Below are 21,634 nucleotides of genomic sequence, written 5' to 3'. Positions count from 1 at the left end.
AACCCTTTTTCGAATAGACAAAAGCTGGATCATTTGGAAATTTAAAAACTCCTTAATGTCAGTAGTGACAAACAATTACCGGATCTTCCATAGGGACTATCAGGCACTCTTAACAGACAGCACAATATACTTACAATGCGTTCATTGATGACAGCTGTAAGTGCACTTTGCTCCCCTCTCAGGCAGTAGAGATTGAGTGCCAGGCACTCAAACAGGCCCTGATTACAGAGCTCCAGCAGGCGGTTCCCAAAAGTGTTATCTACAAAAAGAGAAGCAAGGAATTAGGTAGGGGCATACAATCATTTATAAAGCAGACTCCAGTCTAGACTAATACAGAGCCAAGGAAAAAACACAAAATAGCAGTCAGTTTAGCTTTCAAGTAATCAAATATGTGAGAGAGACAAAAGTTGTTTACTTATCATTTTCAACCTCCTCAGCATCCACTTAAACCAAAGAACCTACATTTCAAACTCATGGTACAATGAAGTTATTTTACCCAATAGATTTTTTACCCTCACCAGTGCAATGGAGAATGTGTGTGGCAATCTGGTTAAACTGACACTGCAGGAATTCAAGATTTGTTTGTGTGATATCCACCCCATCCAGCACTCGCACTGAAGCCTGAGTAAGAGGGAAAGAAAGGTGTATCAAAGCATGTCCATTCTAGCCTTAGAACATTCTGGTGCCCCCAGAACAGACCAGTCTCACCTCCATCAAAGTCTCAAATGGGGTTCTTTAGGTGGGCATCGCAATGTAAGAAAAATGCTACTTACCAGTATGCATCTGTTCTTGGCATGTAGGGCTGCTGACATTCATATCTTAGCATAGAACGCCGCCTAGTGGTGGGTCCGGATGTTTGCACCTTGTTGTCTTGGAAGAGTCTTCAAAGTATCACGAGATAGGCGACTCCTCCCCTGGACTACAGTGCGCATGGGCATCTTCTACATCTTCAGATTGTTTTTCGCCATTGTGGCAAAGATGGAGTATAGGCAAGTAAAGAGGACCATGTAAATGTATGTAAAAGATAACTCTGCAGCTGTGACAGGCACCGGGGAGGAGGGTGGGCGATATGAATGTCAGCAACCCTACACGCCAAGAACAGATGCATACTGGTAAGTAGCCTTTTCCGTTCGAGGCATTTGGGCTGCTGAATTCATATCTTAGCATAGACTGTATAGCAGTTTCTCCTCTAGCGGTGGTCATCTGTACCAGCTGCAGTGGTTTGAAAAAGAGTTTTAGGGACAGCCTGGCCTACAGCAGCTTGTTGCTTAGCTTGCACGTCTACACAGTAGTGTTTAGTGAAAGTGTGTATGGTAGACCATGTAGCCGCCCTACATATGTCTTCTAGGGGAATATTTCCTAGGAAAGCCATGGATGCCCACATTTTGCACGTTGAGTGGGCTTTTGGGGGAACTGTTAAAGTGCGGTTTGCCTTTTGATAGCATATTTGAATGCATTTAACTATCCATCTGGCTATTCCGGTCTTTGAAATGGGATTACCCTTATGTTGTGGAGAAAAGGCAACAAAAAGTTGCTTTGTTTTTCTGAATGATTTAGTTCTGTCAACGTAATATAGCAGAGCTCTTTTGACATCTAGTGTGTGTAGGGCTCTTTCAGCCACCGACTGCGGGTTTTGAAAGAAAACTGGCAATTCTATGGACTGATATATGTGGAAAGTGGATATCACTTTTGGCATAAATTTAGGGTTAGTACGAAGCACTACCTTGTTGTGGTGTATTTGCATGAAGGGTTCCTGAATGGTTAGTGCCTGTAGCTCACTTACTCGCCTGAGGGAGGTAATGGCAATTAAAAATGCCACCTTCCATGTTAAGAATTGTAGTTCAAATGAATGGAGTGGTTCGAAAGGTGGCCCCATGAGTCTGGTTAGCAGTACGTTTAAGTTCCAGACTGGCGAAGGTGGATGCTTTGGAGGGATAATTCTTTTAAGTCCTTCCATAAAAGCTTTGATAGGTGGTATTCTGAACAGGGACACGTGTTGCCTGTTTTTAAGATATGATGCTATAACAGCAAGGTGTAGCCTTATGGATGAGTATGTCACATTACATCTTTGAAGTTGTAGCAAGTAACAAATTACAAATCTTTTCCGGATTAATACAGCCTTGTTGTAAAAGTATTTCTGGAAGATTTCATTGCTAGAAATACTGCTAGTAACTCCAAGTGGTTTATATGCAGTGTCCTTTGTTTGACTGCCCAGAGACCTTGGACTGTGTATTGAAGGAGGTGGGCTCCCCAACCTGTCAGTGATGCGCCGCTGTTAATATTACTTGTGGAACTGGCTCTTGGTACAGTCGCCCCTTGGAAAGCTTTTGTGGGTTCCACCACTGCAGAGAGTTGTAAGTGCGACTGTCCACCAACGCTAGGTCTTTCAGTTGTCCTTGAGCTTGGTTCCACTGCCGTGCTAGGCATTCCTGCAATGGACGCATTTATGAGGGACAATGAATATGCAGGAGGCCATCATGCCTATAATCTGCATGAACACTCATCTGGCAGGGAGTGTTGTGGCTGAAATCTTTGAATGAGAGACTGTATGTTGGATATCCTGGCTGGATTTGGATATTCCTTCGCCACTGAGGTATCTATTGTTGCTCCCAGATATTGTTGTATGTGGGAGGGCTGCAGATGTGATTTTGGGTAATTTATGGAAGATCGCCGATTGTGCAGTAGCTGGATTGTCTGAGACAAATGGTGTGAACTGTCGTGGCGTAGTCTCACGGCATCCCATGAGACTACGCCACGACGGATTATACTTTGCTGAAGTTTCTGCTGAAAAACGAAGCATTAACTGTGGAAACGGACTAGGTACGCCACAACATAATTTTCGAGTATAAACTTCAACACAGAAGGAACTCTTGAACCTAGGGTCGCACACGAACTGCGCGGTCGGTGACGATCGAGTGGACATCCCGGAGGGGGGTCACATTTTACTAAAGATTGAAAGTCCTGAGGATGGCCTTGAGGATTTGTCAATAATAAGGCCGAAACTGCGACATACGAGTCCACATCTTTTACCATTTTGATCAATTCGTCACAGCGTCCTATTTGTATACATTGAACAAGATTAGTTGTGATTTTACTAAAAAGAGTGGGCTGCAACGCAAGTGGATTTTAAGAACTAGTCTATGTCTTGTCCACTGTTGATTAATTTTCAAATTTTTAAAGAAATTGTACCCTATAAAATAAAAACTTTGATATAAAGAGATATTCTATCAATTCTACTTCCTGTGTAGCTTTTTTCATTATGAGTTGTTATCGCTTTGTTGAATTTGCAAGTTTCCATTTAGATGAAAACAGGTTTGAATTGAATTAAGTTGGCCCTAAGTTTTTTCAGCCAAGATTGAGCAACCTCCTGTTTCTGAATAATTTTCAAAGAGAATTCCCTTGTAAGCAATTTTTCTTATATCATATTTCAGCCTAAGCTCGCAAGGGTTTATTGGGTCACCCACCTTTAATATAACTGCTACTACTGCTAGGCATTTTGTAAAAACCCTTGGTGCTGTAGTTACCCCGACGGAAAGAACTATGAATTGATAGTGGCGACCCTCTATTGTGAACCTGAGGTATTTCCTGTGAGCTGGATGTATAGGTATGTGAAAGTATGCATCCTTGAGGTCTAATGTAGCAAGGAAGTCGCCTTGCTGGAGTAGCGGGAGTACTTGTTGTAGAGTGATCATATGGAAATACTCTGAAAGTATATATTGGTTCAGAGGTCTGAGATCCAATAATGGTCTGAAGGACCAGTCTTTTTTGGGAATAAGGCAGTATAGAGAGTAAACTCCTGTGCCATGGTGTTGAAAAGGGACTGGCTCTATGGCTCCCTTTTCTAGCATGGATAGCACCTCTTTTTGTAACAGCGTGATGTGTTCTTTGGACATTGGACGGTGTTTGGGTGGTCTGTTGGGTGGAGTAGAAGTGAGTTCCAGGCAGTAACCATACTGGATAATTTGTCTCATCCACCTGTCTGTGGTAATGGTATTCCAGACTGGTAGGAAAAGTGTTCTGGAGGGAGTGTGAACAAGTTATTGTTTGGTGGTGGTGGAGGCTCTGGTGTTATTACCACCACGTCCTCTGCCTTTGTTATTACTTCCTCTATAACCTCCTCTGTTGGAGCCTTTATTAAAGGTGCCTTGGGTATTAGTTTTAAATGAAGAGGTTTGTGATGTGTTGCCTCTGCCTGAGCCTCCAAAGGAGGAGCGTCGAAAGTAGCCCCTAGACTGTTGAAATTGAAGTGCACCCATGGACTTAGCGGTGTCAGTATCTTTTTTCATCTTTTCTAAGATGGTATCAACTGCTGGGCCAAACAAGAAATCCTGGTTAATAGGTTGATTAAGTATGGTAGACTGTACTTCGTTTTTAAAACCTGAGATGCGCAGCCAGGCATGCCGGCGTAGCAACACACTAGTGTTGACAGACTTAAGCGGCTGTATCGGCTGCATCAAGGGCGGATTTTATAGATGCGTTAGTGATTAATTTCCCTTCTTGAATTAGGTCATTCGCTTTTGCCTTATAGGGTTCTGGTAGGTGTTGTAATAACCCCTCCAGTTCATCATAGTGTGCTCTGTCATAGCGTGCTAGGACAGCTTGTGTATTGGCAATTTTCCAGGTATTTGCTGCCTGATAGGCCACTCTCTTTCCAGAGGCTTCTAAGATATTTGACTCCTTGTCAAGAGGGGGCATCACCTCTTTCTGGCATTAGAAACAACGAGAGACTAGTGGTAACTGAGACTTGATATAAGAGGGGTCTGTAGGGGCTGGTTAATATTTCTTTTCAATTCTTGGATTGAGGACACGCGCTCTGGCTGGGTCTTTAAAGATGTCTGGTGTGTGCTTAAGTCCTCTCTTTAGCATAGGGAGTGTACGTATACTCTTCTCTGATGTTTGGAAGGTATTAAATAGGAAATCCTCCTCTACAGGGTCAGTGTGAATGCTTACACCATGATACTGAGCTGCCCTGTCAACTAGCTGGTTAAAAGCGACCGTGTCGTCAGTAGGGGATAGTTTTGTGGGATATGTGGAGGGATCTGGTATTGGTTTTGTATCATATTGGTCATTAGGGTCATTCTGATCGTCCCATGTGTGATCTTGCTTTCCCGGATCATCAGGGTCTATAAATTCCTGATGAAGGTCTTCACCCATGTCCTCTCCCTCATCATAATTTGTAGGAGAATATGGAACATAAGGCATGTCAGGAGTGAAAGGAGGAGGTGTAAAAGGTCTAGAAGGGGATGTCCCAAAGTCCTTTTTCTTAGGAGGAACAGGAGACGAAGCCTTAGTGTCCAGTCTTCTCTTGTTCTTATTGTAAACTGGTATATGTCCTGTATTAGGTTCTATATACAGTCTATTTTGGTCTGGGCTCACTGGATCAGGATGGAAAAGTTCTTCCACTGTCCGTGGCTTCGACGCCAATGTTTTTGGATCGGTCGCTTGCTTTTATTTTTGTCTTGAGCTTTTTTTAGCTTAACGTCTTTTGTCGGCTCGATGGCTGTTTTCGGCTCAACGGACTTGATCGACTCGACGACCTTATGTTAGACTGTCTTTTTCAGGTCGACAGCCTCTTCCGGCGCGATGTGTTTTTTCGGGTCGACTGCTTTCTTCGGTACAACTGCCCTTTTCAGTTTGACGGCCTTTTTCGGGTCGTAGGCAGTGTTCGGATCGACTACTTTTTTGGGTCAACTGTCTTTTGGATGGACGCCCTTCTTTGGGTCGATAGTTTTCTTTGTATCAACGCCCTTTTTCTGGTCAACAGTCTTTTTCGTACCGTCTATCTTTTTTGGTTGGCCGGTGTATTTCGGATCGACGACTTTGTGTCGGGCCCCGTTTTCGGCTGTGTGGCAGTCTTTGAGACTACACCCTTTTTGGGAAGAGTCTTGCTCGGTCCCGGAAGGCTTGGTAATGGTCTTCGGAGCCGAGCTGGAAGGCGGGGCTTCTGAAGCAGTGTTTCAGTCGCGGCTAAGGCCTCTTGGCGATGCTTTGACCGGAGCCTTGTCTGGAGGTGGAGGCAGGGTAGGGTAGGGGCTTGAGTACTCACGGTTTGCCCCGGTGGGATGTCGTCATCTGAGTCCGACTAGGCTTCTACTGTGACTAGCTCTAGGTCGGAGTCCCCTGCCTCTGGAAGTTCATGTTCGTCGTCGAAAATGTTTTCCGGTTCAGGTGCCTGTCGCTGCATCTCTTGTCGAGCAGCTCTTCGGTTCCGGATAGTTTTCTTCGTCCGGAACTGAGCACAAGCTGGACAGGCTTCCTCGTGCTCCAGAGACAGGCAATTGTTGCATACAGTATGCTTATCGCTATGTGGAAACTTTGATCGACATTGTGGGCATCTTTTGAACAGGGTCCTTTCCATCGGCAAGAGGCCCACGTGGCGCCGAACATGCCCAACGGCCCGCGTCGACTAGCAGAGATGGATGGAAAGACTTGTTGAGTCGAGGGATACCAAGCGGCAACAATACTGTCGAAATTATGAGGTTTTTGGCCTTTGAAATTAGGAAAATAGATGGAGTTGTTGAAGGGCATCCGAACCCAATGGCGGAGAAAAAGAATCTGAAGATGAAGATGCCCATGCGCACTGTAGTCCAGGGGAGGAGTCACCTATCTCGTGATACTTCAAAGACTGTTCCAAGACAACAAGGTGCAAACATCCAGACCCAACACTAGGCGGCGATCTATGCTAAGATGACTTCAGCATCCCATATGCCTCGAACATTTCATACTTATTTTGCCACTCACTGCTAAAATTGTAACTTCCCTAAAATAATGCTAATACTCTGCTTTTAGAAAGGATACTATAAACAACTACTTATTTTTTCACACCCACAACTAGGTTCTGCTGGCCAGGGATAGAGAAAACACACCACACCCTAGTCATTCCCTCCCCCATCCATGAACTATTATGATAATGCTCAATGCTTCCTCTCCCTCCAAACAATCCATGTTACCCACTGTTTTCTAGCCCATTACTCTAGCTTCCCACCTGCCCACCAACACATTGTAAAAAATCCTTACGAAGCTCTCTCGGATGTACTCTTCCAGCCCATTAATGAGGTTGTCTGTTGCCATCTGAAAACAGACAAAGTTTGGTTACAACCTGGCGAAGAAATAAGTTGGTGCCAAAAAATACTTTACAGGTGAGGGCACTGTGTAGTAGGCTAGTTCATGTCACAGAAGGAAATTCATATCTCAAGCAACAGGGATAAGTCTACACTGCCTGGCGGCTGGTGTAGGACACATCGCTGAGGCTGCTTCAAATTCTGTTTGTAAATATAGTGCATTGAACTAACAGAACATAATTGTGTAGTCTAATCACTCATATTAGAAAAGTCTTTGTGGAACCAGACTTACACGTGTGTTCTGCTCGGTGGGCTCCTGGTTGTGAAGAAACTCTTCTCGGAAGAAGCGGTTCAGCTGTGGCTGAATCCTTTGCAGCGGCTGGAACTGACCATGCAACAGCATCACAATGTCTACCATTGAGAAATTCTGGCATATAAGTGACAACAAGTCGCCAAAAAAACCTGAGATGGGCAGAAGTTCAAAGCAAAATGATATCAAAACAAGAGGAAACAAGTCACTCAAAATGCTAATGCTGGCATTCATAACTCCTATGACAAAGAACGAGTTAGAGAAAATCATACAAGTTTGTCTCATTAGTAAATTCTCAATTTTAAGATTTTAATGTAGTCTTTAAAAAGTGTATTAATGTTAAATGTGTTACTTTCATTATTATTTGTGTAATACTTCATTAAGTAATGTAGGAGGTCATTTTGTGGTATATTTTGCTTTTACTATTTTTCCCCCTTTTCAGTCATTGCTATAAGCCTCCCCTTGGAATTTATTATAACAGTATTCATAACTGTATATTTTTGAGTGCTTGAATCAGGCATTCTAGAATGACTTGCAACATTAATGTTCTGGTGAAGGAATGCAACCAATTCCTCTTCTAACTGAAAAAGACTTACCGAGCGCACCGTCTGCACCTGGCTCAAAAATATTGGTGCTGCCACTGAGACGCTGGATGAAGTCGGCAATGCTCTCTGTGCTACCATGCTGGGCATTCAGGGAGCCCATCATGGAGGATAGAACACCCTGCACCACACTGGTAAAGAACTCTGGTGGAAAGGCATCCTGGTCTGCAGAGGGCCTGCTGCCGGCTCGTTCTGGCCCACTCGAGGGTTGAGATGTTCTTGGAGGAGGCTGTGCCTGTTGTGGTGGTGGTGGTGGTGGTGATGATGGTGGTGGTGATGGCGCACTCTGAGTTTGAGGGGCTTGCGCGGGTTGGGGAGTGGGGATACTTTGAGTTACCTGCACAACAAAAAAGAGGAACAAATTGGAAAATGAGTTAGAGGCACACAAGGTGTTTGCCCAATGATAAATTGACTGCAAGTTTTCAAGTAACAATTTAAAACGTTTTAATCAAATAATTTAATACCTGTGATTGTGAAATGTAACATTATGCCAGTCACCAAAATTCATAACAGCTTGAGAAATAACCCAATCAACATTGTTCGTTCACAAACATATCCTCAATACAATTGCTCTGGAATATACGCAAATACCTTACTTATGTTCTTGTACCAAGAAGGAGAAGCAAGGCAGAAGTATACCTGCAAAAATTCAGTCATGCCTTGGAGAAATGCTGGCACACCAGGCATTGCCACAGTCACTGTTGGTGTCCCCAAGCCTGCAACACCAGCCACCCCAGATCCTGCAGCACCTAGGATGTTACCCAAGAGCTGGGAGAACTGCAACTCCGCAGTGGTGGGGGGCTGTGCACTAGGATCTGAGCCAGGCATACTGGAACTGGATGAGGTAGTATTACTGTCAGCTGTGGTGGTGGTAGAAGTCGTAGTATTGCTACCGGCGGAGGCTGATGAGGACATCGAGGATGTGGCAGAGAACGACCAGGAAGGGTTCGAGGAGGAAGAAGATGAGGTGGAGGATGAAGAGGACGATGTAGAGGAGGAGGAAGAAGACGGGGCTCTGGTGCTCGCGGGGTCGGAGTCGGTTCCTTGACCTAAAAAAACACAAAAATGATCTTACGTTAGGATAAGAGCAAACGGTTACGGAGATAAGCCAAGGATGGGAGAAGCCAAAGATAGAAAAAAGGAATGGGAACCAGAATGAGGCCAAAAGAAACTCCAAGGCAGGCATTTAAATTCAGTACACAATCCAACGGCATATTTCGGGAAGAAACAAGTAGATAGTACAAAGCAGAAATATTTGTGCGCACTTATGAACAGGTCAGAGTGTGGCTGCATGCTTGGGAGATGCACCAGCACCTCCATCAATACTAAGACAGGCTTACCCAAAAGTACTGGCTGCATGAGTAGCTGCCCGACCAGTCCACTGATCATCTGAGCAAGGGGGGCGTTCCCACCATTGACAGGGGCCTGCTAAAAGATACATGCAAAGAATGAAAATTTTTAATATTGCAAGTCAGTCTGTTTCTTTGGGTGCTAAATACACACGAATAAACCAAACTAGGAAAAGAAATACAAGCGCGACGACTCAAATTGGGCAAAACTCAGCATGTCACATAGGTAGCTGCTTGCTATGAAAATGAGCACCTTTGCCTGGACACTAGATGATACAAACACATTTAAACATAACTTTCCTCAACCTGTTGAGCATTTAAACTCTGCCCAGGACAAATACAACAAATGATTCTTGAATGAACAAGTTACTTACTCCAGGTAGAGAATCTATCAAATCAGATTCCTCATCTTATAATATTCCCCAGGCGTCAGACTGGAGGCGGAAAATCTTGAGCAGTGCCTGCAGTTAGGTGGCGCTAGCTGCTCGCATAGACGTTATCCATTGCAGACGTGACGAGCGAGAAGCCTATATTGGCTCCACCCCGGTGAGCTGACATCAATTTCTTCATGACTAATAATGCAGAGCCATGTCAGGAGGATGTGTGACCAGTGTGCGGAATCTATTGGGATCTCTTTGGTGAAGAACCTAGTTTGCAGAACTGAGAGGGTCAGTGAGAAATCTGAGGTTAGATCTCAACCATAAAAAAAAAGTTAGACAGGAAGTAACTTGCTCTAATGATAGAGATTTCCAACTGTAGATTCCTAACTTTGGAAAAGATACCAAAGCAATACCTCTGAGGTGTGGTTGCAAAATGGCTCAAAGCAAAATGTCCTGGAGGACCAAAGTGGCAAAATGCCCATCTCGACTGAACTGTCTAGGCAGCAGTGTTTTGTCAACATGTGGAGTGAAGACTACATAGAAGCCTGGCAGACATGCAGTACAGGCACTCGGCTTGCAAACAAATTAGTAGAGACCTTTGCTCTGGTGGAATGGGCCCGCAAATACTCAGAGGGATGAGTTTCATCTAATGCATAGCTGTAGGAAGCTGGCTCATGTAGTATACCAAAATTAGGTATACTATGCAAAAAGTCCACATATTTCTTTAGGAGTGGATAGGGGCTTGTTCTAGCAATCCCAAGGTGCTCTTTTTGAGAAAGTGCCCCTTTTGACATGGTTAACCCACCCACTTTTTGCCTGGAAAATGATGTGGGTATGATTGAAAGTGCACAGGGTTCCTGCCAACCAGGCCCCCTGTGCCCAAGCTCCTCCCTGAAAACTATACCACGATTGGCAACTTCAGACACAGCCCCGTAAGTCCCTTGTAAATGGTACCTTGGTAACTAAGGCATGCAGACTGAAGAGGGTCCCCTAGGGACCCCTCACCAGGGCCATGCTGTCTGCCACTGCAGCCTGCATGCCTTGGTGCAGAGCAAACAACAAAGTTGACATGGCACAGTGCATGTGTGCCATGCCAAGCAGCACTGCCTGCAGTATAGGTAAGTCACCCCTTTAGCAGGCCTTACAAATCATAAGGCTGGGTGCACTGCATGAGAAGATATGCACATACAATATTTAAGCCTATTCGTAATATTGTACGTGCAGCCATAGAGAACAAAGGGCTAGGAACTCGACAACTCTTGTTCCCCAGCACCATGATGGTTTTCTGAACCAAGAGTATTTGGTAACAAACAACTTCTCAATAAACTTGCACGGATGCCAGTGTGGGATTTCTTGAAACATGTACCCAAAGGGCACCTCAGAGGTGCCCTCTGAAAACCTACCAACCATGGTGTTGTCTGGCTGGCTTTAGGTAGCCTGCCACCACAGACATATTTCTGGAGCCCTGGGTTGAGAGCCCTTGCTCTGGGGCCAGAAACAAAGCACATACTGGATAGAGGTGTCACACCTCCTCCCCCAGGACAAGCAGTGGTCGAGAGGGAAACTTTAAAGGCCTTGCCGCCTTTGTAATGAGACACCAGCCTCTGCTGATAGAAGATGGTAGTCCCTGTTCAAACCCCCCACTTTTGGTGGGAGAACCAGTGTGAAAACTTAGTGGGAAAAGGTGTGCTCCCCGTCACCAACTCCACATCAGGTGCTTGAGGCGAAGTAAAGCCCGTTTTTCAGTGACCATCATCTTAAATATGGTGGGACTTATCAATCCGGGCTAGGAATATGCATCCCTACTACAGGAGGGTGGAATAATAGAGAGTGTAAACGCCCCAGGCAAAGAACCCATCAGTCCCTACCGGTCACTCCCTTGTAACGCCCCCAAATATAGTATTTAGGTGGCACCCCAGACCCTGAAAGCAGATTCCCGACTACCTAAGAATCAAAGACACCGAAGAGCCACACCAGCAAGAAAAGAAGGACCAGTGACTGACTTGACGCCAGTCCTGCCTGTCTGCTGCCATTTGCCCTTGCAACAAGTTGACTCGTCCTGCAGGCCCATCCACCTGCAAAAATCTGTGAGGTCTGACAGCCTTCAACTAAGACTCCAAATCTACTGTGGACAGCAGACCTTTCCAGAAAAAACTAACTTTAAAGAAGAACTCTGCCCTGAGGAACTCTCCTCTGCACCCAAAGCCCACAGCCAGAGTCCAAGTGGCCCACTAGTCCTGCAAAGGTTCAAAGCCAGAGTCCACCGTGGGCTGATCACTGCCGGACTGTACCTCAATGCCTGCAGCCTGAATCCAAAGAGACTTTCTGACTGCGACCTGCCTGATAAGCTGTTCCTGTCGCCAAAGGACACCACTGCAGCCGAAGCCCCTGGGCCTCGGGGACAAACTGTGTACCTACGTCTCCTAGCATCAGAACTTACCTGGACAGCTGTGGGTTTTCTTTGTCCAGCCTTCTGGTCAGCGCATGCAGCCTCTTTTCAAAACCAGTCTCCCCCTTGATTTGTATTGGGCACCAGACACTTTTATGCATGCAGCCACCCATGTGCCACGGAGGCTGCAAGTTTGGTGCATTCTTGAGGATCCCCCTGAGCTAATTTTAGATCGACCCCAGACACCTTTACTCACCTGTGAGCAGCGCTTCTTCAATCACCCCCAGTATCCATTGGGCGCCAGACCCAGAGTTTTAGCTCACCATCTGGCCATCCCGATGCTGCTGGTGGTGCAGTCTTCATACCAATTTTAACCTTGCCTGGTGTTGACCTGAAACCCCGAAGACTGGATTTGTAAGTTATGTACTTATCTTAAAAACTGCATTCTTAGTTTCCTCCCATAGGTTAACCGTGCTGAACTGAAAAATTGCACCATGTGGAATTTTTGTTGTTGTAAATCGGTTTTTATTTTTCCATAGAAAGAACAATAGAAGTGTCTAAATGTACACAGCGTCAGGCCCACAACCCTAAACAAGGCCGGCCCGCAAGTCTAAAGGGCCTCAGGGGGAGTCGGGGAGGCTTAGATGAACATTTGAGACAGCATGCACAGCATGTTGCCTACAACCCTTAATGCACCGGCTGTATGACACATGAAGCATGGCAGTAAAATACAATAGTGGGCAAACTCAATACCCTTGAAAAACAAACTTAATACCATATTAGAAAGAGAAACAGAAAAGCGTAGGCTAGAGACCTACAAGAAGGTTGCAGTGAAGATTAGACGTAGAGATGTCAGGAAGGAGAAGAGAGGGTAGGGGGAAGGAGGGCCCCCACTTCAGAGAAGCGATACATTAACAACAGTGCAGGGGGGTGCGCCAGCGAACGGGTGAGAAGGCCAGAGGAACCAATGCTATATGCTAGCTAGACCTGTGTGGACTTTAAGTGAAAAGTATTTTTCCTGAAAAACCTGCATACCTTTTAGCTTGGTCTTAAAATAAATCTTGAAACAAGCTTATGTTTCTAAAATTGGTGTGGATCTCCTTTTTGAGACATGTCTCATTAGGCCTCCTCTCCTGTGATGGGAGCTAGATTCGGATTTCAAAGGAAGTGGCTTCTTTGAAGCTCCCCTGCCTTGGAATGCTAATCCGCAGGTCATTCTGTCGGAGACCCTCTTCCCAAGTAGGCTTTCTTTCCTATCTCCTGAAAGCAAAAGCCCTTACCCTTGAGGGTTAGAAATAAATGTGATAGCAGGCTGGCAAAAACCAGTCAGTCAACACAGTAGCGGCTGGTAGATTTTCTGGTGCCCTCTGGGTGCATGTAACACTGGTATCAGTGTGGGTCTGTTAATACGAGGTGTTTGATATCAAACAACCCTATTTTCATTGAGCCATCCTGTAGCTGGGGGAACTCTTTTTCACCAGTGTCCAGCACATGCCTTTAAAATGGCTTGCATCATTACTTTCACTGGAAGTAATAGAGCTGACCAGCACTGGGGGACATGTAATATAATGCACCCTGCTTTAGGGCTGTAACGTCTGTTGTAGGGGTGACTTACATATATTACATGCAGTGTTATGGGGTATAACACAGGGATGCAAGCAGCCTGTGACGCAGAGGTGAGCAGACCAGAAGGAGAAGTCCCTCAATGGGGAGGGGAAAAAGTGATGGCGCCTGGAGCCGTGGGGGCCTGAATGTGTTGACTGTGGCACAGGTTGAGAAGAAGCCCGGGTACAAGCTCCCTGCAAGAATGCAGACGGCCCCTGGGGGATGGAGAGCAGGGTCCCGATTGAGGCCCACCTGTGAGTTAGACTGGGCTGCTCCAAAGATCCTTCCCAGTCTGGCTTGCAGCAAGCCTCCCACCTATGTATTGTGTACTATACTGCCTTGCGGTGTGGAGGAAGGTGAGTGCAATATGGGGGCAAGGAGAGGCCTTGACCTTGCAGGACCTCATCTGAGCTAGGGTGACCTGTTGAGCCTAGGATTTCGGCACTGGAGCGAGGTTTCTGCTGTTGCTCTCGCTCTGCAACCTCCACACCATGAAGGCTGCTAAGCTGGAAGACCAGGAGGGACGAGCCGGCAGTGGTGGGGGTTTTGGAGGGGGCCGAGGGACTGAGTGCGGACCTTACACTAAACTACCTGCACCCTAAGCAACTCAAATGTATTCTTCATAGAACGGGCACATAGGGCAATACTGAACTACCAAAACGCTATCCTACAGGCTGCTCGTTCCCAAGGAGATTTGGCATACGAAAATGCTACAAAAAGTTTCTTTCCGAACTTCACACTACAAGTGAGGATGTGGCTTAATGGCCAGAGCAGCCAACTTTGAAGCTGGGAAACCAAGTTAGAGCCTGATCCCTTTGGGTCGAGTTTACACTATATCAAACTGCTAAAAAGAAAACAAAAAAGAAGTGCATCGCCGAAGCAGTGAAGCACGAACTTTGTGCCAAACGCATTAAAAACATGGTGTTATTTCCAGCGAGATTCAGGGTAGTGGCAGAATGTAAAACATGGCATTTCACTACACCAGAGGAAATCCTGGAAATGGCTGGAAGATGTCGAACTGTGAGCAGTCAGGCATTCCAAAGCAGGGGAGCATTAAAGAAGCCACTGCCTTTGAAATCAAAAATCGGTCCTCGTGAAGCGCAGAGAGGTCAACCACACGATCAGCGTGTGTGAGAAAGTGGCATCTTTCTTGCATGGTATGCCCCCCACTTTTTTCTGAATTGCTGATGTACTTTGGCTGAGTGTGCCCTGGGTTCCAAGCCAATCAGGTACCCAGGGCCTGTGTTCCTTCCCTAAAACTGCATTGAAGCCTAAACCCAATTGACATCTCTGGCAACAGGTCAGCCCCTGGTAAATGGTACCCTACGCACCCAGGGCACTGTGACCAGAGAAAGCCCTAAGGGCTGAAGCACTTATTGTGCCACCCTTAAAGGCCCTGTACCCGGAAAAATCCATTGACTTTGCAGGCTGAAGGTCTTGGTGCAGAACTAAACAGAGTCGACATGGCACACATCCCTGTGTGCCATGCCCACAAACACACTGCCCTGGCATACCTCAGTCACCCCTCTAGCTGGGTTGCCCTATGCCAGTGGTGTGGGCACAGGTGCATGAGCCCTGTGCCCCTACAATACCTAGGGCCATGTGAGAAGTTGGCCCTATATGCAGCGCTCACTATTCTAGTGATCACTATGCATCGGTCCAAACGACCCTTATGATGATTGGTTGTAAGTCAACCTTAGACCAGCTATCCTAGTAGCGTGGATACGAGCAGTCTTCGGGCTAAACTCTAGAGGGCGTGTTAAGCCAGCTGTTATACCATCACATACCCCTTGAACACCAAGTGAAAGGACACCACACAAGTGTTATGAAAATAAACAGTGTATTTATTAGAATCACAACAGCCCTGTACTCTTTATGAGGACAGGGTACTAAGCACACAACGAAACTCTTAGGAAAATACTTCAAGTGCACAATCTAAACAAGTGCCCGAGGGCACGGGAAGTCTAGTGTTCTCGGGCGAACCCGATAAGGTAAGTCTGAAGCGATAGGGACTCGGGACCCTTCAATAAGGAGGCTATGCGGGCACCGAAATGCCGAAGTTACCTAGCCCAGGGGCTGCGGCTGCATAAGTCTTTACAGACGTCGGGAGTCTTCGCTGACGAACCAGGAGCCGGAAGGAAGGAGTTGCTGGCCGGCGACCAGTGGAGATAGTTCGTAGAGATCCAAGCCTGGATCAGAGATGGATGACACCTGAAAGCAGAGTTTTACCAAGTTCGTAACTACTAGCCAGTAGTCAGAGGGTACCAGGAGGGCACCGGATGATCGTCACCTCGACTAGGTGAGTGGGCGACGCTAGGCTCTGCAGTCTCACGGACCAGGAGGCGTTGTCGGCGACCAGGATGGAGGTGCGAGCTGTCCCACGAAGGTTGATGCTGTTGGCGTCGTTGGGCCCAGGATTGGGGCAACAAGCCTTGGCAAATTCAGTGCCACGTGGTGGACCTAAAATGGCGTCTTGAGTGGACCAGGAGGGTCCGGGGTCCTCCTCTCTCAAAAGGGAGCAAAAGGCCAGCCTGGAGCAACCAGACCAGCAGCGTTGGTTGTCGGGCGTCGTCGAGAAGGCCACAAGCCAGCGGCTAGTAACCAGACAACGTGCTGAACAGCAAAGAGCAGAAGGGCCCCACGCAGATCGTGGAGATGCTGGGAGGCTGCACTTCGGTGCTGGAGCTGCTCAGGGTCGGGGCGTCTCGGACCCCAGAGCACTCACCAGATGATCCCTCGGTGGTCGTGCTGGTTAAGAAATCGTGCAGGTCTTGATGATGGCCGGTCCCTCGAGGTCTCGTCGCACCCACAGATCTCAGCTGAGCTGACGATGTGGGTAGAGGTCAGAGGTGCCAGGGAAGCCGGTTCTCGTCAAGCTGGGCAGTCGGATTCCTGAGGAAGGACGTGCAGCAAACCGCAGAGTTCTTCGATGGTGCCTGCGGATGCAGGGTGACTACTCCTTAGCCACAAGGGAGAAATCTTGAGAAGAGTCGAGAGTTCCTTTCGTAGAAAGTATTCTTGATTCAAAGATGATCTAATTTGGAAGGGTCCCCGCTCCTGCCTTTATCCTAAAGAAAGGGGTGGTTACGCGACTAGGTCCTGCCCTAGGGGTGGGACCAGGAAGGGGGGGTGGTTACACCCCTCTCCCATGCCGGACTTTCCCCAGGTCAGGGGCTGGGTGCCCCTGGAACTGGTTCTAGCCGGCAGATGCGTAGTGAGCACCGGGGTGCCACTCCGCAGTCACCTTCCTGTAAAGCCCTGCCTACCCAGGATACACAAAACCCTGTCTGGGATGGTGCGAGCACCGCCCCGGACAGGAAACCCTTTGTCCAAGCTCTCCTCGCTGGAAGGACTCCCAGCAGCAAGAGGTCAGACTCGTGTCTGTGGTGGCAGCATCCATTTTGTTGAGCTGAGGCTTCAGTTAACTTTAACCGGGGTTCACAGTTACGTACATGTCGTGTCCCTCTAGAAGGGCGGAATGCTAACCCCGTCGCCAGCATTGGTGAGGGGTCAGTATCCCGATTCGTATGACACTACTCGACATGTCTTGATAACGCGATACCGAAGTTAGCGATATGGTACGCGTTATCATGGAACAGCCATTGGGTCTTTGTTCCGCAAGCTGCAACCGGGCTCGGCTCGTGCCAGAGCCCAACTCACACGATTCCACGCACTCTGCCTTCAGGATTGTCAAGGCCTGCCATAGGAGTGACTGATAGGAATTCGGGTGTCCATTTTAGGGTTAGATATAGGTATACTATATCTAAAGCAAAGGGCGAGTACACCACCTTGCCCCAGCTGTCGTGCAGCCAGTTGTGTCAGATTTAGATGGCCATCCAGGGGTGGCATAATACATGCTTCAGCCCCTGGTAGGCCCTGGGTACACCGATGCCCTGAGTTACAGGGTCTGATAAGGGGGTCCAGTACCAATTGGAAATGTACCTAAGGTACATGGAATCCATTTTAGAGAGAGAGCAGTAGGCCTGGGGTCCTGATTGGCAGGGCCCCAGGTCAACTAAGTCGGAAAACCAGCAAAACACCAGGCAAAAAGTCGGGGGTAACCATAGTCAGGTATCTACCTTACTACAGGCCATTCCTGGGCACTGTAAGTGCAGTGATGCCATTAAGAGTAAATGGTGCTGGGAGGTTGTCATTACGAACTCCACAGTACCATAATGGCTACATTGAAGACTGAGAAGTTTGGTATCAAACTTCTCAGCACATTAAACCCGCACTGATGCCAGTGTGGGATTTAATGTAAAATGCACGACAGAGGGCATCTTAGAGACTGCTTTACTCATCTAAAGACTGCGACTCCAAAGAGCAGTGGTTCTGCTCAAACAGCATCAACCCATTGTGACAGCCAGGAACAGCCAGGAACCATATATCCAGCAACCTCTGCACCCGCCGAGCCCGGCCCGTGCCTGAGTGGACCTCGTGGACAAAGACCACGAGGACGTCCCCCCGGTGACTGTCACCCCAAAATCCAGCACCCAAGGACCCTCCTAGACGCTCCTGACAAAGGGTAAAATTTCCCGACACCAAAAGACACCCCTGCACCCGGTGCCCCACGGCCTCCTGTGCCCAACTCCTGGGTGTCTACCTATCCTAAAACATTCCAACTTACCTCTCGAAGTGGTGGTCGCACCTGAAGAATCTCTGTTCCCGAGCCTGCAGCCTTCGTTCAACTTCCAATTTTCCCATTGAAATACATTGGGCGCCCGACAGCCCAAAAGCACCCTGTACTAGCCGCCCGAGTGCCACTAGGAGTGCAGCATCTATCGTATCCTACTTCCCCACTTGCCCTGTGGAAGTGACCAGGAGCTCAGCTCCCAGCCGCGTGGCCTGCCTGCTAGCAGCCACCAACCGAAGGCCCCCTATCCTCCATAGGATAACATTGGGCCTACTAACTTTGCATCCGGTTGCCCCTGTGCCGCTGAGGGTGTAACGACTGTACTTACCTGACCCGGGGAGACCCCCGAGTCTACCCCCAGAACCTTAACTCTGCCAGCCGAGTACTTACCCAAAGACCGATAACTTTATTTTCTCCATAGTGTAGCATTGGTTGGTTTCACTTGGAAATTCTTCTAAGTGTCAAGTTTTGCAACTTTGAAATATTCCTTAAAAATCGTCCGAACATCAAAAAAGAAATTACTCACCTGTGATCAGGAGAGACCCCATTGCTGGATCTTTGTGCCCAGCACTGACCCTCAAAAGTAATTATTACCGTGTTTTACAATTTTCCTCCATAGGAATACATTGCCTGGTTTTTGCCAGAATTTCTTCGAAGTCTCGATTTTCAAAACTTAAAATCGCCTGTGTAACAAAAACTATTTCATTCAACTGTTTACAGGAAATGCACCAGGGCTGAATCCAGGATCTAGCACCGATTAAGAAAAGCATTTGTAAAGTGATTTTATTTTATTTACCTAAAACTTCCCATAGAGCTAAATGTTATTTTGTGTTTAACTTGTGTTGCATATTGCAACAACTGTATCCATTGCATTTAAAAGGCTATTGCTATTTGAAAGTATTCAATTGCAACATCTCATTCTGAGAAAGTATTTGTGATACCTACTTGTAGTTCTAAAATAAACTATATATTTTTATATACAAAACAATTGGCCTAGAGTTCAGTTCTTGAGTGTGTGAGACCATTTGCTGACTGAGTGTGTACAACAAATGCTTTACACGGTCCTCTGATACTGCCTTACTGCTCGACCAAGCTACCACTTCAGAGAGTAAGGTTATATCTAACTTTAGCCTCTGCCAAACCCCTGGGGACTGTGGACTCTCTGCACACTGTACCTTACTTTGGCCCAGTATATACAGAGCATCTTTCTTGCAGCATGGAGGTGAAGCTGAATATCCTGAGACACTGGCCGATGATCTAACCCGGGGAGAGGGATAATCCATGGACTTGGGGGGCGGGGTGGGGGGGGATGCTAAGTGATCATGGCTAATTGAACATGTACCCGAACTTCAACTACACGGCCCGAACTTCAACTAGCAGGACATCTATATATGAGGAAGAAAAAGGGAAAGGTAAAGTGTCGTGATTATTGTGCCTTCATAATCATAGTATATGATGTCATAATGTGTTTTTGGGGAGTGACAGGTGCTTTATGGGTTGGGGTGATAGGCGGTTTTGACCCACTGAGCAGGGCAGCAGGGAGGGGGCATTGTTTGAAGGGAGTTTTAGTGCTTATGTTGTAGCTTTTTTTATGCATCTGGCGCTCTATGGTTTTCTCAGTAGAAACCACTGCACTGGGATGAACGTTAAGGATAGGCAAGGTGGGAGGGGGCTACAACACTATTGCAGGTGGTGGTTATATTCATCAGGGTTTCATAATATTTGGTACTCCGTCACACCCACACAGCGTTAAATACCCTCACATGGAATGTGAACAGACTGGGTTATAAAATCAAATGCACAGCTGTCCTGCAGTATCTCAGTAGACTGGGCCCGACATAGTTCTAAAGTAGGAGATGCATTTAAAAGGCAACCACTATAAAGTTTAGGGTTGCTTTGGCTATACTCTGTTGGTACATATGGGTTTCACCACCGGCTCTCGAGGAGTGGGCATACTAATCAGTTCTACAGTGCCTTTCATCCCGCTACACGCATGGGCAGACCCCATGGGGAGGTAAGCAATACAGTCGGGCACGTGGAATGGAATTACACTATTTGCTCGGTTTATTGCTCTGCCGCTGCTTCATGCTGAAACTTTCACTGTATTGGGAGCTGTCATGTTGGAACTGCACCCCAGGATATTACTAACGGGCGGGGACTTTAACGCAACAGTCGACCTGGGAATTTATAGGAATACTAACACTCAAGCGGGTGGCCAGTCTAGTCCTTTGGGGGCATTTGTCGAAGCACTGGAGTAAGATCTTTGGCGTTCACACAATCCAGGCGTAGGACAATTCAACATTTTCCGCAGTAGATGGTAGTCGGTCCAGGCTAGGCTGTTTTCACACAGCGGCCGTCTGCTAGCTGGTTTCATCATGTTGCCACTCACAAGGCACTGACCACTCCCCCTTTGAATACAATGCTAGATGGCCCCATCAAAGACACTACATTGCCTCCCAAAATTAATCCCCGGTACCTTAAGGACAAGCATCCGGGACAAAGTGTCCAAGAGAGCAGGGCAATACTTTCAATAAAATGTAGGTTCGGTCCCGTCAGCAGGTGTATTATGGGAGGCATTTAAGACGGTCCTCAGGGGGAAGACACAGGCAATGATTAGGGTAAAAAGTAGGAGCAGAAGCTGAAATGAGATAGCTTCGAAAAAGATCCAGGCACACTAAACCTGGGTAACTAGAGGCCAGTGTGGACACCTGGCAGCTACAACATACACTTAGCCTCAAACTGTTAAAGTCTTCCCCCGACAGGTGTTAAGTGATCAAGGGAAGTGTGGACAAGTCACTGTTTCTTAGGAGAAGGGGTGTTACACTGAGACTTAATTACCCCTACCTTTGGAATAGGCTCCTCTACATCCTCCTCTATAGAAACCTCTGGAGGTAAAGGATTAGTTGTTGCTTTTATTAGAGGAAGCATTTGAGTCTGAGGATGTTGTTTTAGACCCTGCTCTGTAAAAGGAATGGCGAAAGGAGCCCCTATTTGATGGGGACTGGAGCGCTCCCATGGTCTTTGCCACTTCAGTATCTTTTTTCATTTTTTCTAAGGACGGGTCGACTACAGGACCAAACAGGTGTTCTAAATGGACTGTTGAACTTCAGGCTTAAACCCCAAAATCTTAAGCCATGCATGCCCTCTAAGGAGAAGGCTGGTATTGATCTCCCTAGCTGTGGTGTCAGCTGCATCTACAGCACATGTGATTGAGGAATTGGAGATGAGTTTTCCCTCTTCAACTAACTGCTATGTATTCGCTTTGTGTTCTTCTGGGAGGTATTGGAGCAGTTGCTCAGTTTCAG

The 21,634-nt window shown here is 47.0% G+C and overlaps 1 protein-coding gene across 9 annotated transcripts in view; it reads right to left on the bottom strand.

Moving 5' to 3' along the window:
* Positions 1-21,634, bottom strand: part of BAG6 (BAG cochaperone 6) — a 371,215-nt gene that overhangs the window by 104,718 nt on the left and 244,863 nt on the right. For 6 of the 9 annotated variants that reach the window (XM_086924622.1, XM_086924621.1, XM_086924617.1 and 3 more), the window contains 7 exons: positions 9,314-9,401; positions 8,613-9,022; positions 7,968-8,310; positions 7,354-7,523; positions 7,018-7,071; positions 519-621; positions 135-259 (listed from right to left, as the gene is read on the bottom strand). In XM_086924622.1, the coding sequence (XP_086780748.1) occupies positions 135-259; positions 519-621; positions 7,018-7,071; positions 7,354-7,523; positions 7,968-8,310; positions 8,613-9,022; positions 9,314-9,401 (1,293 nt within the window). The remainder of the gene's footprint in view (positions 1-134; positions 260-518; positions 622-7,017; positions 7,072-7,353; positions 7,524-7,967; positions 8,311-8,612; positions 9,023-9,313; positions 9,402-21,634) is intronic. The other 3 variants (XM_086924623.1, XM_086924620.1, XM_086924625.1) reach the window with 1 other exon arrangement.

Source organism: Lissotriton vulgaris, chromosome 5 (genome assembly GCF_964263255.1).
Source record: "Lissotriton vulgaris chromosome 5, aLisVul1.2, whole genome shotgun sequence".
Taxonomy (NCBI): Eukaryota; Metazoa; Chordata; class Amphibia; order Caudata; family Salamandridae; genus Lissotriton; species Lissotriton vulgaris.
This window is presented reverse-complemented; position numbering and strand designations above follow the sequence as displayed.